Raw genomic sequence first — 19,091 nt, 5'->3', positions numbered from 1 at the left:
AAAATCTAAGCAGGAAGTCAAATCTTTATTGCCAAATTTTATTATTCTCATTGAGAATCAACATGATTGCAAATTAAAACGTTTAAGATCAGATAATGGTAAGGAATTCATTCTCACTAATTTTTATAATGCCAAGGGCATCCTTCATGAAACAAGTTGTGTTGAAACCCCTCAACAAAATGGTATTGTTGAGAGGAAACATCAACACTTATTAAATGTCTGTAGAGCATTGCTTTTTCAATCTCAGATTCCTAAAACTTTTTGGTCTTATGCTATAAAACATGTTGTCCACATTATCAACAGACTTCCTACTAGATTTCTTAAACAAAAATCTCCTTTTGAAATGATTTATCATCATAAACCTGATCTACATGACTTAAGAGTTTTTGGTTGTCTTGCTTATGCCTCAACTCTTGCTGCTGGCAGAACAAAATTAGCTCCTCGAGCTTCTAAATGTATATTTCTTGGATATAAATCTGGCATTAAAGGATATGTTCTTTACAATTTACATTCCAGATTCTTTTCTTTATCTAGGAATGTTGTTTTTCATGAAACTGTATTTCCCTATTCTGATTTTCATAAATTTTCCTCTAATTCTGATGCCATACTCACTGAATCTACTAATGACTTTGCGCATTATGAACTTTATCCCATTACTATTTTGGAAACAACTAACACACACACCTCTAGTGAACAATTACAGCAACCTTTAGCAGAAGAAATGCAAGACATTCCTATGCAACCAAGAGCCTCTAGTGAACAATTACAACAACCTTTAGCAGAAGAAATGCAAGACATTCTTGTGCAACCAAGAGTTTCTACAAGACAGAAATTTAGACCCAACTACCTTGATCAATATCATTATTACAGTGCCACTTCTTCTAACTCTGCTTGTCTTTATCCATTGCATTTATACCTATCTTACAATAAATGTTCTTCTAACTACACTGCCTTTTGTCTTTCTATCTCTGCACATGTTGAGCCTTCAAATTATGCACAAGCTATTACTCAAAACTGTTGGAAGCAAGCCATGATGACTGAACTTGATGTTTTGAATCGAAACAGAACCTGGTCTTTGGTTTCACTTCCTCCTAGCAAAAAGTTGATTGGATGCAAGTGGGTATATAGAATCAAATACAAGGCAGATGGTTCAGTTGATAGACATAAAGCTCGTTTGGTAGCCAAGGGATTCACTCAAACTGAAGGCATAGATTATTTTGAGACTTTCTCACCAGTTGCTAAATTGACAACTGTAAGGTTTCTCCTGGCTCTAGCTTCCACTAACAACTGGTTTCTACATCAATTGGACGTAGACAATGCTTTTTTACATGGAGATTTAGAGGAAGAGGTTTACATGAGGCCTCCTCAAGGACTTCAATTACCTGATTCCAAACTTGTTTGCAAATTGGAAAAGTCATTATATGGCCTAAACCAAGCTAGCAGAAATTGGAATCAGAAATTGAATTCTGAATTGCTTCATTTGGGTTATAAACAAAGTTCAGCTGATCATTCTTTGTTTATCAAGAAACAAGGTTCTTCCATCACAATTCTGCTTATCTATGTTGATGATGTCGTTTTGAGTGGGAATAATTTTTCAGAAATCCAAATTGTTAAACAACATCTCCATCAGAAATTTCAGATTAAAGATCTTGGTCCTTTGAAATTTTTCTTAGGTCTTGAAGTGGCTAGATCTAAGAAGGGGATCATTCTAAATCAAAGAAAATATTGTTTAGAGCTTATTGATGAATCTGATTTACTTGGCTCTAAACCAGCACCTACACCAGCTGATCCTGCTATAAAACTGCATGCAGACCATGGTTCCCTCTTAAATGATCCAACTAGCTTTAGAAGACTAATTGGCAGATTACTTTATCTTACTAACACAAGGCCAGACATTAGCTTTTCAGTCCAACAGCTGAGTCAATTTGTTTCTCAACCCTGTGAACCACATCTACAAGCAACCTTGAGAATTGTTAGATACCTTAAAGGAGCACCAGGCCTTGGTCTGTTCTATCCTGCTGAAAGTCATCTCAGAATTCAAGCATTTTCTGACTCAGATTGGGCCACTTGTTCAACTACACGAAAATCAGTCACAGGCTATTGTGTTTTCCTTTGCAAATCACTTGTTTCTTGGAAATCAAAGAAGCAGTCTACTGTCTCAAGATCTTCCTCTGAAGCTGAGTATAGGGCTTTAGCTTCCCTTACTTGTGAACTCCAATGGTTGAAATTCCTATCTGACAGTCTTTTTGTTAAGATTCCAACCCCATTTTCTGTATTTTCTAATAGTCAATCTGCTATCCAAATTGCTAAAAATCCTACCTTCCATGAGAGAACAAAACACATTGAGGTGGATTGTCATTTGATTCGTATCAAACTTCAAGAAGCATTATTGCATCTTATTCATGTTCCTTCAACAAATCAGCTAGCCGATGCATTCACTAAATCCTTGTATCCAAAGCTTTTCCTTCATGCTATCTCCAAGTTGGGTTTATCCAATATACATGGCCCAACTTGAGAAGGGGTATTAGGATTAATAAGGCTTCTCTCATTACCTTTTCTTTTCTGTTTTCTTCTGTACCTGTATTTGTCTTAGTTAGTTTTAGATTAGATAGGCCTAACCATGGTTAGTTAGCTTTTTATTTCTTTGACCACTTATACTTGTATATATAACAATAATTCTGCTCTCCGTAAAGCAGTATGATACAAGATGACAATTTCTATCAAATAACAATGAGCACTTTACCTGCTAACAGAATGGAGTTTTCAAATTGGTATTAGTGAATAAAGAAAAAAGGTCGAGAAGTATTCTCAATCATGTTTCCTATTGTTTTATCTACGAGTTAGGGCTAGATGAAGTGGTGAAGGAGCTTTGAATGGATACAAAGAGAAATGTAAATTTAAACTTGAAGATGGGGAATTGGGTATGCGTAATCCATGAAATAAGTTTGGAAAATTCCATTACAATTTGGGAAACTCCATCAAAAGCGTGAATTTGGATGAGGTAATTTAAGGAGTAAATCGTTTTTCTAAAGAATTTTAAATTCTCCGTAGATAAATCATTCTTTTAGACAGGTGATTTAAAATAATTTTAAATTACATCATTTTAATGAAGTGTTTTAATTTACTAAATCAATATAATTTGAAATTCTCTTTGAAAAGGGATGAAATTGAAGTTTTTCACTCTTTTTTATTTGCGACCTTGTTTTCTAGCTCGCAATTCAACTCCTTCCTCTTATCTATTTCAAGTTTGTATTTCTTCTCCTTTAAATCTAGGGTTCTGATTGATTTCTTATTGATCTAGGATTTTATTTTCAATTGTATTTGATTTCAAAACAAGTGAATCACATTATAAGAAGTCCATGAAATCATTGATGACTAAAACTAAAAATTATAAAGTGTTGATCACGACTAGTAGAGATGACATTAATTACATAATATAATAATTATTTATATTAAATTATATTTTTAATCTTTATTTTTATTTCATAAAAGTAGTAAAAGAAAATGAAAATGGAATAAATATGAGAGTAAAAGTGAAATTTAATTTAAACATCATTAAATATTAATTATTATATCATATATTTAATATCATATTATAATTAATATTACAATTTTAACGGTCAATGAATGAATATTTAGTAAAGAAATCAAAATTATAAATTTTATAAATTTTTAAAATTAAAATTGGAGATCAAAATAGTAAAATATTAAAAAAAAAATAGAAAAAATAAAAAAATTGCAAGTATTTAAGTATCATAGTGAACAAATTGTTAGTCCAAATTATATTAGGTTGAAAATTTTCAATCTAGGTTAATGAACAATAAAATTAGTAAACATTTAACACCAATATATAATAAATACATGAGGTGAGAAAAAATGGTGGTGAAGTAGGGCGTAATAGTTGTAATCAACGTAAAACTCGGTCATAGTTTGATGTTACGGTTGTGTGTAGCACCGAAAGCGTTAACAGCAAGAAACAAACACTAGAAAATCTCCCGCCACCAATAGAATCCTCTGAGAGCTTTGGGTCTGAGCTGTAAAACGACGGCGCTTTGAGAAAAATGTCGATGCAGATTGAATTGATCGAGCTTAACACCGGAGCCAAGATCCCTTCCCTGGGCTTGGGAACGTGGCAGTCCGACCCTGGCCTCGTCGCTCAAGCCGTCGCTGCCGCCATCAAGGTTCCCATTGCCGTTTTCCCATTCCTTCTCTTTCTTTTACCATTCCTTACGTACAAATTCATCACACACAGATAATCATATATATATAGAGAGAGAGAGAGAAAGAGTTACCTTTACCTTGTCCCTTCAATTTGAAGGTTGCATGTATATTTTTTTAAAACCTATATAGCTTAAAAATGTTTTTATCATTATAAAAAGAGCAAATTTTGTATTTTTTTTTGTTTTTTGTTTAAATTTTCATTAATTTTGGTCACACTGCTATGTGACACACACTTTAAACTCAGTCTTTTTTTTTTTTTTTTTTTTGTGGTTTTGTATGGAGGTATGACTGCTTCCCACCAGGTTGGCTTTGAAAGGAGTAAAGTGGTATAACTTTATATTCAAGTTGAGAATCAAACTCTAGTCTTTAGTTGAGGATTCCTGGTGAAAAATCACTTGAGTTAATGACTTTTGATTTTTAAAGTGAAAGTTAAGCTAGCATTAAGTGAATTGTATTGGTTACTACTGTATATGATATGTGTTAAAATGTGACACCTCTAAAATAACTAAGAATTATTTGCCAATCTTAAAATGGTCATTAAAGATTAAAGTTACTCATTTCATAAGAATGAAAATTAAAGAAAAATATTCTGTTTAGAATAAAATTAAAATTGGCTTGGCTTTCAAGGATCAAAAATAGAGATTTTAAACTTTAAAGGATGAAAAAAGTTTTTTGGATAACCAAAATAAAACTCACTCATTTTGTATGGACTAAACATATTTAAGCCCATATATATACACAGAGGGACGATCAAGTTACTCCAAAATCTAGAATTATAAATGCATTTTATTATCTGAAGTGTGTCACTTGTTTTGAAGAGTCAAATCCTGTTGTGGCACCTACCACTACTGAGATATTGCAGCCATATCACAATTTAAAAGCTTGGATCATGGAGTTAGTTATATTTAGTGGATACGGTTGCACAATGCTTCTGTAATTCGGTTTTTATTATTTATCTCATTCTGCTGCTTCTTGTAATTTTCACTTCTTTAGAAATCTGCATTACAGGGAATTCTCTGAATTAGTTTCGTTTTTGGAATTCAATCTATATTTCTTCTAATCCAAATAGGAGGATTTGGTTTCTTGATACACTGGGTTTATTTTCTTGAGAATTCTATTTTCAGTTTCTCACTTTGTCAACTGGTAATGCTTCTCTCCTTTTGTATGAGTCTTTGGAAATCGTTTACTACCTACCACCATGGTCAAATCCCTTGTTTGGACTATTGTTGTTAATAGTTTTGAGTCCAGTGATTTACTTCAAAATTCGAAGATTTCTATCTTCCTTATATGTGTAGACCAAGTTCTGAAACTGGTCCTCTTTTGTTCTTGCATTGGTCAGCAGTTTCCTTTCTGTGGAATATATTGTTTTGCACAAATTGGTGAACAATGGTTTTTCCCCAAGGATCTTTATGAGTTATGTGTTAACTTTAAAGGATTTGGCACTAGGAGAGACTACAAAAAGCTTTGGCATTATTGTCAGTTTGCGGTTTATTGGTGTATCTGGTTGGAAAGAAATATTAGAATCTTTATTGAATGGCAGTTTTCTAACAAGTTCAGTTGGGATTGAGTAGTTTTTCTTGCTTCTTTGTGGTGTTCTATTCATGGTTCTTTTAGGAGGGTATCTTTATTAGATATACAGAGAGATTAACGTACTGGGTTTCATGCTTCTTGTGCTAAGTTTTCTAGTTTTATTCCTTTAAGTTTTGATCTTGATTCATTAGTTCTTGAAGAATTTCTTATCCTCTTGCATCTGTAACTTTCTCTTCCATCTTAATAAATTCTCTATTTATCTAAAGAAGATTATTATTCTCTGTTTTGCAGTTGTAACAACCAACTAGTTTCAGTTTCCCTCTTTCTACATTCATATATAAGCTATAGCAGCATATCTAGTGAGAGGACCTTTTTTAATGTTGAGAGTGAGAGGAATACATATTGACCAATAGATCATACCACAAATAGTAAAGATTATAATAACTAAGTCATGTGAAATTTCTAAAAGTCATGTGACTTTTTACGTAGTCACATGGCATTAGATTTTGACCATCCATATATGGCTGTATAGCTTAGATTTACTCTTCGCAGTCTCAAATAAGAAAAGTTCCTCTCAATAAATATATATCAGCTAAATTAGTATCAATTTTCACAATTACTCAATTTGGAAATCTATTGTTCAATATAATGTCCTTGATTTGATCAATTTGATGCAGGTTGGTTACCGCCACATTGATTGTGCTCAAGTCTATGGCAACGAGAAGGAGGTAATAGTCACAAATTAGTGAATCACAACTAGGTGTTCTTGTTGTGTTCATTTGGTGTTGTGTTATCTTGATTCAACAACATAACTAGCTTTCTGAAGTAAATGATTGAAAGTAATATTGGTCATGTCATGTATGAAGGAATTGATTCATTCTTTCTGTTGCAGATTGGCTCTATCTTGAAGAAGCTGTTTGGGGAGGGTGTAGTGAAGCGCGAGGATTTGTGGATTACATCTAAACTCTGGTTTGGTTTTAGATTCGAGATTGTTGAAAATCAGTAAAGAATGTATTCATTTATTGTATGGTACTAAATAGGAAAATGTCATAATTTAAGGGAAATAAAATATCTCCTATTCATGCATATTTCATGTTTCTCTCTCTCTCTCTCTCTCTCTATATATATATATATATATATATATATATATATCTTTTAACATAGATTAATTAGTTTGCTTTCCATTTTTAAGCTAAATTGATAGTTCTGGTAGATTCATGACTGTGATAGTCTTCATGGCTTAGAACTAAAGGATTTAAGATGATATGTAGGAATACTGATCATGCTCCCGAAGATGTACCGCTTGCATTGGACAGGACTTTGAAAGATTTGCAGCTTGATTATGTAGATTTGTATCTTGTATGTAATATCACTCAATCTCATAGCTTTTCACTACCTGTTTGGTGTTAGACTTAAAGCAAAATTGATGATTTTATTACCCCCAATTTCTCTCTTGGTTGAACATGATGATTATTTCGTCCAAATTTTATTTCAAAATTTGGGGTGGACATGTAGCCTGGAATGTGGATTTCAGGGGAACATCCCTTTGATGTTCTCTTATCCTGAAAGTATAAAGCTAATTAAACTGTGAACTTTTATTGTAGGTGAATCACTATCATGGCCATTGCTAGGTTAAAAATAGAATGCAATGCATAATGCTTTTTGAAAATGCTATATGCATAATAATGTCAGAGTATGTCTCATGAGTACAGATTAGTCATTGGTTATTAGCTTGGAGACACTATGTGAACAATGTCTATGAACCAAAAAGAGCCAAGTGTCTCATACTTGTCCACTGAATGTCTCTTGTCTAGAGAGTCTGATGGAAACTGGAGCAGAATTATACAAAGAAAGGCTCCTATAACAAAAAATAGTACAAATGATTCTCAAGACTCTCAAGAGGCCTGAACCTTCCGACAAGAATCTAATTCCATCTCAAATCACAAGATATCTCCCTCTCAGCCCCTTTTATTATTTATAGGCAACATGTCGTATTTCTCTAATTATCTAAGCACCAAACTAACTCTCTAATTATTCTACTAACTATCTCCGACCGTCAAACTCCAATCTCTTAACCAACTAATTTATGGGTATCTATTAGAGTCTAAATTAGCATTTCCTGCATATGCTGCCTTGTTTAGCAGCTTTTATTTTATTTATCTTTATTCATTTTTCCCTTCTAATGCATGCAGGGTTTTACTTTTTTTAAAAAAAAAAAAATTGGTGTATTAGTAGTTTATTTATGACATACTCAGTTGTAAGTTGATGATTTTTCCTTTTCAGATCCACTGGCCTGCTCCAATGAAAAAAGGATCAGTTGGCTTTAAGCCTGAAAATCTTGTGCAACCAAACATACCTAGCACATGGAAGGCAATGGAAGCACTCTATGACTCTGGCAAGGCCCGGGCTATAGGTGTAAGCAATTTTTCCACCAAGAAGCTGGCGGATTTGCTGGAAGTTGCTCGAATTCCTCCTGCTGTCAACCAGGTTGAGTGCCATCCTTCGTGGCAGCAGGACAAGCTGCAGGCTTTCTGCAAATCCAAAGGTGTCCACCTCTCTGTAAGTTTACAACTCTAAACTCTTGAATGATCTATATTTTGTGTCCGCCATTACAGTGGCTATTTTCATATACCAACCTGTTTGCTGCCATGAAACATTATTTGTGTATATAATTTTTTGTCTAATTTCATCTGCGATCTTTTAAATGTATGTTCAGGGATATTCACCTTTGGGTTCCCCTGGAACAACCTGGGTCAAAAGTGAAGTCCTTAAGCAACCAATTATAAATATGATTGCAGAGAAACTAGGCAAGACTCCTGCACAAGTAGCTCTTCGCTGGGGACTGCAAATGGGCCATAGTGTGCTCCCCAAGAGTACAAGTGAAGCAAGGATAAAGGAAAATTTTGATGTTTTTGGCTGGTCTATACCAGAGGACTTGTTCGCTAAATTTTCTGAGATTCAACAGGTCAGTATTTGATGGTTAACCAGAGTCTTTCTAGCATTTTAAAACCTGAATATAGTAACTATGACATGTTTAGATAAACTTCTCCATAAATACTTATAGGAAAAATTAAGAAGAAAAAATGAAAAAAAATAAAATAAAATTCTCTAACAAGCTACAACTAACTTATGCACAAGTTAAAATTAAGTTTTTGGAGAAGGTAATATGAGAGAGCCACAAATTAGCTAATGTATAGACTAATTTTAGCTCTTGGAAAAACTTATTTATTTTTTTCTTATAGAACTACTTATGAAGAAGTTTATCAAAATAGACCCTATATTTATATGAGTTTAATGCTCATATATTAATCACGGTTTATAATCAAAGGTCATTAGTTCAAATGTTTAAACACTTATATTCTTATATTCCTTGATCAAGGACCACGGTTTGATTCTTGACTTGAGTATGGAATCATGATCTGAAGTACCATTTTAGTCCTGTAGGGGCCGATTTGACGTGTGAAATCTATTTTCATGGAAGCATAGTAAAGTTTTATGACTGGTGGTTCTTGTTGCAGGCAAGACTACTCAGGGGTACCTCATTCGTCCATGAAACTTATGGTGGCTACAGAACTATTGAGGAATTATGGGATGGTGAAATCTGAGCAGCCTTCTCTATAAATTTCATAAAAGTGAATGGACAGCAGAATAGGAGTTTGTCCTGTCTTCGGGTATAGGGTTCTGGGAAACTCTGAATAGGTGTACTGCTTTAGTTAAACTCACCTAATATTGTTGATTTTTTTACTTGATCAATTTTGATTACTATACTCATTGATATCTCTCTTTTCAACTCTTTAGTATTGTTTGAATTCTGATGTGGTTTCCACTAATAGAGAGTGGACTTACGGTTATAGTAGAGTTCGTGTGGAAATTCACTTACGAATAAATAAAAAAATATATATTGCCAAAGATTGTGTTGGCAGCACTCTTATTTTATGTGCAGATCCCCTTTTCAAAAGGTCATCATTTTGAGCACGCAATGAGTCCATGCATAACTTGAGGCAATATTAAAGAATATTGAAAATAAGATGATAGGTGTACTAAAAATTAATCATATGACAACAATTAACGCTGATCTCCAAGAAATACTTGCATCTTTATTTTTTAAAAAATATTCTTCAAAGAATTTGTCAACCATTGAATTTATGTGAACCTGTTATTATCAAGCCTATGTAGTATTCTCGTAATTTGACTCAAATAAAATAGTCGGTCAATTCGATGGTAAACCAGTCATGTAATTGGTTGAAATAACATGTTACTGACATGAACTGTACAAAAACAGACATATCAGATACTAATACGGGACAAAAATATTGACGTATCTGTGCATTAGTTGATGTAAGGTTATGTTCATGGACTGGTTTTGAATTTGAGTTGTAGGTATCCAATTATGTTAAATATGTAGAAGAGGAATTTTGTCGTTTAGAAAGAACTTACCCGATTTGAACAAAATTATCTTTAATAGAAGATATTTATAGTATAAACTAAAAATGTTTATGCTCGTGAACTGGTGGTGTGATCTAACTAGTTGGCTGTATGAAAAATTAGTGATTTTGATAGTTCAAAAGAAATGAGTCACATCTTTGAAAAACAAGATAAGTGCAAGGAACATGGTGGGAGAGTAAATTATGCATCACCTCATGGTGGAGTGTGTTTATATTAGGATTAGAGATGACAAAATGGATCATATTTTGCTTGTCTGCCAAAAGAAAAATTGGCAAGTTGAATGAAACATTCTATCCTACCTAATCCATTTTATTATCCCTAATATATATAGCATCTTACTGCCAGCTTAAAATAGAGCTACAGACATAGAAATGTCAAGATTTCAAGGAAAAGCAATGCAGTTTAAAAGACACTAGAGAAAGATGGATGAAATGCAATGCATTTTGGGCATTACCAACATATTAATCATCATTTGACATTTTTTATGAGCGGAATTTATTTGACATTTGAAGAATTAAATTAAAAGTCTTTATCGAATAAATCAAGTTATTTTATTTTATTTTTATTTTTTTTATTTTATAAAATTATATCTATTTAATACTTCATTAAATAAATTATATTCAATGCATGATATATTTTTAATTTTTTTAATATAGATCCACAATAAAATTACCTAATTACAAATTTCTAATTTATTTAAAAGTTGGTAATCATGATCGTTAAGATAATATTAAAATATTTAATTATTATATTAATCAATTTTAATATATATATATATATATATATATATATATATATATATATATTATAGAGAAAGAGATAATTATTGAAAAAAGTAAATCGAGCAAAAAAAAAATTATCACATATTTGAAAAATATATGGTCAATTTAGCTCATAAAATTGGAATTATAGTTCAAAAATGTAATTCCAATTTGAATTATGTTAGAATTTGATTTAAGTTGTTTATCATAATTTTTATGTTTGAATTCCACAACAATTTAGACCATAACACCATACTTTAAAGTTAAATTCCAATTTCCCTTTGAAATCACTAATTAGAGATACTAATCAATGAATTTACATTAAATTTGAGGAAAAAAAAAAGAAAAAAAAATAACTCTCAAGTAATAGTAGTATTGATAGTGGTGACAATAACTAGGTGAGAGGAAGGAAATGACTGTAACTAAGATGAAAAAATGATGATTGATGATAGTAGCGAAAAATATAAGGATGATATCGATATAATAAAAGGAATAATTATTGTGACAATAGTCACGAGACAAGGGTGATGACAATAATTATGTCAATATTTAGTTGTGGTGATGATTGCTGCAAAGATGGTAGTAAGGGTGGTGACGGTAATAGCTTGGTTGTACTTGTAAGGTAAGAAGAATTGTGGTAGTTAATGGTGGTTAGGAGTGAACAAGAGTCAATTTGCTCCTTAAACCCATTTGAACCCTAAATTATTTTAGGTTCAAATTTTAAAAAATTAGACTTGGTATAGTTTTAGGTCTACTTAATTAGGTTACACTTTAGTTTGTCTTATGTCTCAACCCAATCCAATGTTCTTTATATTTTCTAGAAAATTTTAATTTTTTGAACAAATATATATAAAATTATTTGATAGATAATATTTTGTATAATATAATATTATAATAATTTATTTTTCTTTGAAATATACATGGTAAAATATGCCTTAATTTAACTTTTTTATATTTCTTTTATTTTATAATTTAAAAAAATACAATATTAATATCGGCATAATATAACAGTAGATTAGGTTGACCCAGACCCAATCATGTCCTTTACCATATTTTGATTGGGTAATGTTTGTGTTAAAGAAAATGACATTAACAAATTTTCAACTTAGGTGAGATAGAGATAAACTTTTTTCATGCTCACCCCTCTAATAGTTTTAGTGAAGATAATTAATACTAACAATTACAAGATGACAATGATGACAACGAGAACAATAAAATTAGAATTAATAACCGTGCATTTTATGGAAGTAATGTTAAGAATGATAATCTAGAAGGTAGGTGTTAACAATATTGTAATTTCATTGAATTGTGCCTTCTCTACAACAAAATGTGTTGTTAGAAACATGATAAAAATATTACTAATTTATGAGTAAATGTTGATAATATACTTTTGTGAAATTTGATCAAATGTAAGATAAACTCAATGTTACTAAAGATTTTTAAGTAACATTTTACATATTAATGACAACAACATTCTTAAAAAGTTACTAAAGTGGTATTTTACAACATTTTAATAATGTTGCTAAGTTTTTCTAAAAATTATGAAATCATAATTAATATTAATATATGATTGTATTATCCCTTGTACTTTATGATTTATGAATATTGTCTACAAGTCCTTTAAGGTTGAAGATATCTTTTTTTCTTTTTCTTTTTAAATAGAAGATATACTAGGTTAATCATCATTAAATCTATATCACATATCAAAGTTCATTTATCTTAAATTTAACCCTATGATTATATATATTTTTTATGTATCATTATTTTACTCGACTTTAATTTAGGGAAACAATTAGAATTTCAAAAAATAAGTTCTTTATATATAATTCTTTTATTCGATATGAAACTTAATTTTACGAAATAATTAGAAAGAATAATATTGAAATAAAAAAGGATACTTTATCTATAATAACGTTTTCTAAAAAAAAAAGGGTTTACAATAATCTATTAACTTAGTTTATAATAATATTTTAATAAATGTAAGTTGAGAAATGTAATTTAGTTATGCTTTTCGTTGTAATTCTAAATCCATCATTTTTATATGGAGCTTTCTCTTGCCCTATAAGGTATTTAATCCGTAGATTAGGTTATAATATCAACTTCTACATAGGAAAACATAAGAAGGAGATGTTAAATTATGTTTCAAAATAATTTTGACAAAAAAAAAACTTCTATTACCCAAAGAATCATTTAAGAGAATTATGAGAAGAACACACTAATATACGTAGAACTATAGCTAAAAAAAATGTAATTTCAATTTCAATTTCAATTAGAAAGAGAGGTTATATTATGGTCTAGCTCGTGAAATTGGAATTATAGTTAAAAAGGTAATTTCAATTTCAATAATGTTAGAATTGAATTTAGGTTGTTTATCATAATTTTTATGTTTCGGTTCTATAGCGATTTAGAATATAACATTATACTTCTAAATTAAATTTTAATTTCATTTTGAAGTTACTAATTCGAGATAACAGTAGATGAATTTGTTAAGAAAAAAAATAAACTCAATTTCCAAGTTGTAGTAACATTAATAATGATGATAATAACAAGACATTATAAGAAATGTTACATACAGTAACATATTTTGTATGTTATTATAACTTATACACACACTTTTTAATAATATACTAACATATATTGTATTTATTGTATAAGTAAAAGTAATTTTTAATGACACGTATTGTGTCATTATAAGGTGTATGTCACTATATAATAATTTTCTTGTAGTAAACGAGAAGAAAACAATGATTGCATGTCAAAAAAGATGATTGGTGATAGTGATCACAAATATAAAGATGATAACAATAGTAGTGACAAAAGAGATAATGACAGTGACAATGATAATGAGGTAAAAATAATTATAATAATTAAGTCATATTTAGTTGTGATGATGGTTGTTACAATAATGATAATAAGGGTAGTGATAATGGTTGTTTGCTTGTGTTTGCAAGGCAAGAATGATTGTGATACACTACAAGAAAAACACAAATTTTTGACGGATAATTTTTGACGGATACAAATCCGTCAGAAAATTCGTCAGAAAATAAATTTTCTAACAGAAAATTTCTGATAGATACAAATCTATCAGAAAATTTATATTTCTGATGGATAATTTCTGACAAATACAAATCTGTCAGAAAATTTATATTTCTGACGGATATATCCATCAGTAATTTCCAACGGATACAAATCTGTTAGAAAATTTATATTTCTGACGGATACAAATCTGTCGCTAAATTTATATTTCCATCGGATATATCCTTCGCTAATTTCCGACGAATTTATCCGTCAGAAAATTTATATTTTCGATGAAAAAAATTTGTAGGAAAAGTTATATTACTGATGGAATATTTCCGACAAATTTATATTTGTTGAAAATGTAACAATTTTTTTTCAAAAATTGACAATCATATATTTAAAAAGATCAATAAAATTATATATATATATATATATATATATATATATATATATATATATATATATATATATGAGGAGGGTTATAATAACACCGGTATAACTTTTATTAAGTATTACACCACTCAATAACTTTATATTAAATGAGAATTTTGTAAATTCATTCGTTAAATTGAAAATTCTTTACTCTTAAATCATATTTACAAAATTTTATATTAATCGAAGATGATTTCTTATAAAACAAAATTAACGTAATATATATATTTCAAAATAAACTAAAATATGAACATTTTGATTACCTTTACGTTGTTGTTCAATTTTAACAAAATTTAATATAAACATATAAAGTGATATGATGTTTTAATCTAACGGTTGGATTTACAAAATTCACTTTTAGTATAAAGTTATTTAGCGATGTGTAATACTTAGTAAAGGTTATACCAGTATTAATATAACCCTTCTCTCTCTCTCTCTATATATATATATATATAGAGAGAGAGAGAGAGAGGAGGAATCAAGTAACTTACAAAATAACTCTTGGTAAAGTTATTTTGCTCAATAATTCATGGTGTGTGTTGAATTTCATCGATCCAATTGTTAAATTAAAAGTTATTAAATTTTACTAATAATTAATATAGAAAAAATTAATTAGCTTTGGAATAAATTATTTGCTAATTAACAATATAATTGAAACATTAATTATTTTAAATTATTTAACTAAAATTTTATTGACAATTTACTCTATAAATTTGATATTTTTGTACAACTAATATTTAGTTTTAAATTTGATATAAAAATATTATGATATAATTAGATAAGATTTTAAGTTCATATTTTATTAATGGTTGATAATTAGAAAATAAAACAAGGATAAACACATTTTTTGAATTTTATATATTTGATTTAAGACAAATAAATATATTAAATTAATTAATAATTTATTTAAAAAGTTAAAAAATTTATAATTATGTAATAAATAAATACTTATAATTTTATAAATTATATTATCATTATAAATTATGAAAATAAGTAGATTGTTAATTATAAAAGTAAGTATATATTAATAAAGATTAATTAAATATATTATTATTATTATTATTCGTAATATAATTATTATATATTATTATATTTTCATAGTAATCTAACGGTTGGATTTACAAAGGATAAATACATTTTTTTTTAATTTTATATGTTTGATTTAAGATAAATAAATATATTAAATTAATTAATAATTTATTTAAAATGTTAAAATTTAATATATATGTAACACCCCAATTTTCAAAAAGGTTATTATTATTATTATTAGATGGTATTTGGTCATAATTATTTTAATAATTATAGAGGAATATTATTTTGTACGTTTTAAATAATTATTATTTTGGACAATTATTTTGTACGTATTAAATAAGTATTTTTATTAGCATTTTTAAATAAATATTTATATGTTTTAAGAGAAGGTTGATTTTATATGATATTTTGTTATTGAAATTATATTATTATATTTAGGTTCAGAAATATATTATTATTATAGAGAAAAAATATTTTATAATATGTATTTATTTTATTTAATTATTTTGAGGAAAATTAGAAGTGAGTTAGAAGAGAAGGAAAATGGGTTGGGTTGACCCAGTCCAATGGATTAATTTTAAGAAAGGAGTCAGGTGGTGTTAACCCTATCTGCCTCATTTGCGTCCTGAAGGGTTAGGGAAAAAAAAAAGGAGAAACAAAGAGCTCTAAGGAAGAGTACTCAGGAACGATCTTAGATCACACCAAGACCATTCATCTTCTGCTCATCCAGGTACGGGGGAGATGGGTTTCTTCATATGTGAATATAGGGGTGTTCGGGTAGTGAGGGCAATCCCTAAGTCCCTCTAAGAACTCTATTTAAAATTCTGAACGATTATCTGTGCAATCGATGTTCTAAATTCTTAATTCATTTGGAAGAACTTATTTCTTGAATTGTCTTTGAATTCCATTGGGGCTTTCTTGTTAATTCTTTATCCTTAAATTTGATGACTTGAATTTTATGTGTTAAGAAGAGTTTAGATTTTTTTTTGTAAAACCAATGGAAACCAATTTTTGAGGCTTGAGATGTGTATGGATTGATTTGGAACGTATGAAGAATATAAATGGAGTTAAACTGAACCAACGGGGTGTAGAAGTAGTGAAAATTGGTAAAAACCTTGTTGAAACTCGTAAAACGCAGGTTTAATTTCACAGAGGGGAGTCTGGGCAGAGATTTGGGCGCTCAGCGCCAGTTTTGGGCGTCGGGCGTCGGGATCCCGACATACGTTTGTAATTTTGCGATATCTTTCTGTGTAGTTATCCAAATCGAGTGCCGTTTGTTTTGTTAGAAACTAGACATCTGGGGCTACCATTTAGACACAAGAATCGTGTAAAAATATTAATATTTGATCAAGTTATGTGAGTTGCAATTTGAGCCTTCCAATCTGTGTGCGAACCACAACATCAATTTTTGTGAGCCCTGAATGGTAGCCTAAACGACTTTATTAGGATTTGTATTCTTCATGAAAGTTGTAGATATTGATGTTAGGATTCTAATGGAGTTGGGATCACTTAGAAAGGATATGTATATCTCGAGTTATGGTTAAATTATTAACTGAATGTCATAGATATTGTGATGTGTGTGAAGAATTATGTGAAATTTGTGATCTATGATGTTGATAACTTAATGATAGGTACCTAGCATGTGAGGATGATATTGCATGGATTGTTATTGACATGTGACGATGTTATATAATGGAGATGTATTAATTATGAGTTACGTGGGATGCATGAGTTGCATGAGACTTATGAGTTGCATGTGGTGCTTGAGAAGCCAGACGTGGCTATATTGCATTGGACCCTGGGCCCAGAGAGGGGTTGAGACAGGGGGGACCATGACGGGAGGCATTCCATGCGTGGGCCGTTGGGTGTTTAACTGCGCAGCTCACTGGCCACAGAGGGTTTAACGGTGGGTGGATTGCCTTTGCACGGGCCGCTGGGTGTTTAACCGTGCAACATACCGGCCCTGGAAGGGTGTGAGAACGGTATGCCCGCATTGGCAACAACTAAGGGAATTGACGAGGTACGCCCATTGTGCGGAGTGCCAAGTTGAGACTCTTAGGAGAGGAGATGTGTATGAGCATATAGTGAGCATGTGTATGAAAGCTTGTATGATTGAAAAAAAATGATGTTTGGTAATTATATGAGATGTATTTGTTGTTTATAGTTAATGATGATATTTTGGTGCACGGTGTGGGGTGGGAATTGGATAGCTCTATGTTCATATATGATGTTATCTATCTCTCACCGTCCTGTTTTTATGTGGTTTTCTTTTAGGTGAAGATGAAGGCACTCATAGTGTTGAGTTCTAAAGGGAAAGGGTTCTGCTCTGATAGGATGTGACATTGGGGCATGAATTTAGGATGCTTTAGTTATGAATTGTTATTTGTCGTTTGAGGAGACTTATTTTTAGGAGTTTTATATTCACCTTATATTTGTAAATTCTGGATCCCTTTCATTTTTCTTTAGAGACCTTGATAATTTTCTTTTAAGAGTAAAAATTTATTATTATTATTATTATTATTATTTCTATTTATTTCAAGACTTGTGAACCTATGAGTTTTTATTAAAATATGTGGACCCTTCTTGATGTTATATTTATTGAATTATTCTTATTGTTGTTACTTATCTATTATGGGGTAGAAGGGTGTCACAATATAAGTATGTAATAAATAAATATTTATAATTTTATAAATTATATTATCATTATAAATTATAAAATTAAATAATTAAAATTATAATTTTAAATAGAAATAAGTATATTGTTAATTATAAAAGTAAATACATATAAATAAAGATTAATTAAATATATTATTATTATTATTATTATTATTCGTAATATAAAATTATTATATATTATTATTATTATAGTACAAATATAAGATTGTATAGTTGATGATGACTTAAATGAGTTAATTTGTACAAGTTATACTAACAACATGCATATATATTTCTATAGCTTATCTCATCAAAACTTTATAATTAAGCGTGCTTGACTTGAAGTAATATAAGGATGGGTGACATTCTGGAAAGTTTCCCAGAAATTGCACAATTAAAGATAAAACACGCTAAAAAATGAAATGTCGTGAATAGGGATGACAAATATACTCGTGCCCGCGGGTAATACCTGAACCCTTCCTGACTTTGACCAGGAATACCCAGTTTGATCGGGTACGGGTACATGTACGGGTATGTACTTACCCACCCCATACTCGTACTCGTAACCGTCCCCATTTTCATTTTTAATTTAATACCCACTTTCAATTTAATTATATTAAAAAAATTTAATATTTTTTTATGTGATTATTTATTACAATATATGATAGAAAAATAACCTAATTATAATTATAATATAATAAAAGAAATTAAAAATATCATATTTTTTTACAAAAAATAAAAAATAAAAAAAATGACGGGTATGGGTATGGGTATACCCGATACCCGATGGGGACAAGGATGATGATAAAAATCATATACCCAACAGGTACGAGTACGGGGACGGGGATGAGTTTGACTCGTGAGGACGGGGACGAGTATCATGAAACTCGTACCCAACCCGCCCCATTGCCATCCCTAGTCGTGAAATAGAACCCTTGAGAGGTCAAATATGAGTGCTGTTACATTAATAAATTTATTAAAATTAAACAAAAAATT

General features: G+C 30.1%; 1 protein-coding gene across 1 annotated transcript; it reads left to right on the top strand.

Moving 5' to 3' along the window:
- Positions 1 to 3,887: 3,887 nt before the first annotated feature.
- On the top strand, positions 3,888 to 9,682 carry LOC109803996 (NADPH-dependent aldo-keto reductase, chloroplastic). Its single transcript, XM_020365725.3, has 7 exons — positions 3,888 to 4,181; positions 6,429 to 6,479; positions 6,644 to 6,720; positions 7,023 to 7,110; positions 8,035 to 8,310; positions 8,468 to 8,716; positions 9,270 to 9,682. Exons 1-7 carry the CDS (start codon positions 4,062 to 4,064, stop codon positions 9,354 to 9,356), a joined length of 948 nt encoding a protein of 315 aa, XP_020221314.1. The 5' UTR covers positions 3,888 to 4,061; the 3' UTR covers positions 9,357 to 9,682.
- The last annotated feature ends 9,409 nt before the right edge of the window (positions 9,683 to 19,091 follow it).

The sequence above is a fragment of the Cajanus cajan genome, chromosome 3 (assembly GCF_000230855.2).
Source record: "Cajanus cajan strain Asha chromosome 3, NIPB_CcT2T_4, whole genome shotgun sequence".
Classification (NCBI taxonomy): Eukaryota; Viridiplantae; Streptophyta; class Magnoliopsida; order Fabales; family Fabaceae; genus Cajanus; species Cajanus cajan.
The sequence above is the reverse complement of the archived record's forward strand: the minus strand, read 5'-3'. Positions and strand labels throughout refer to the sequence as shown.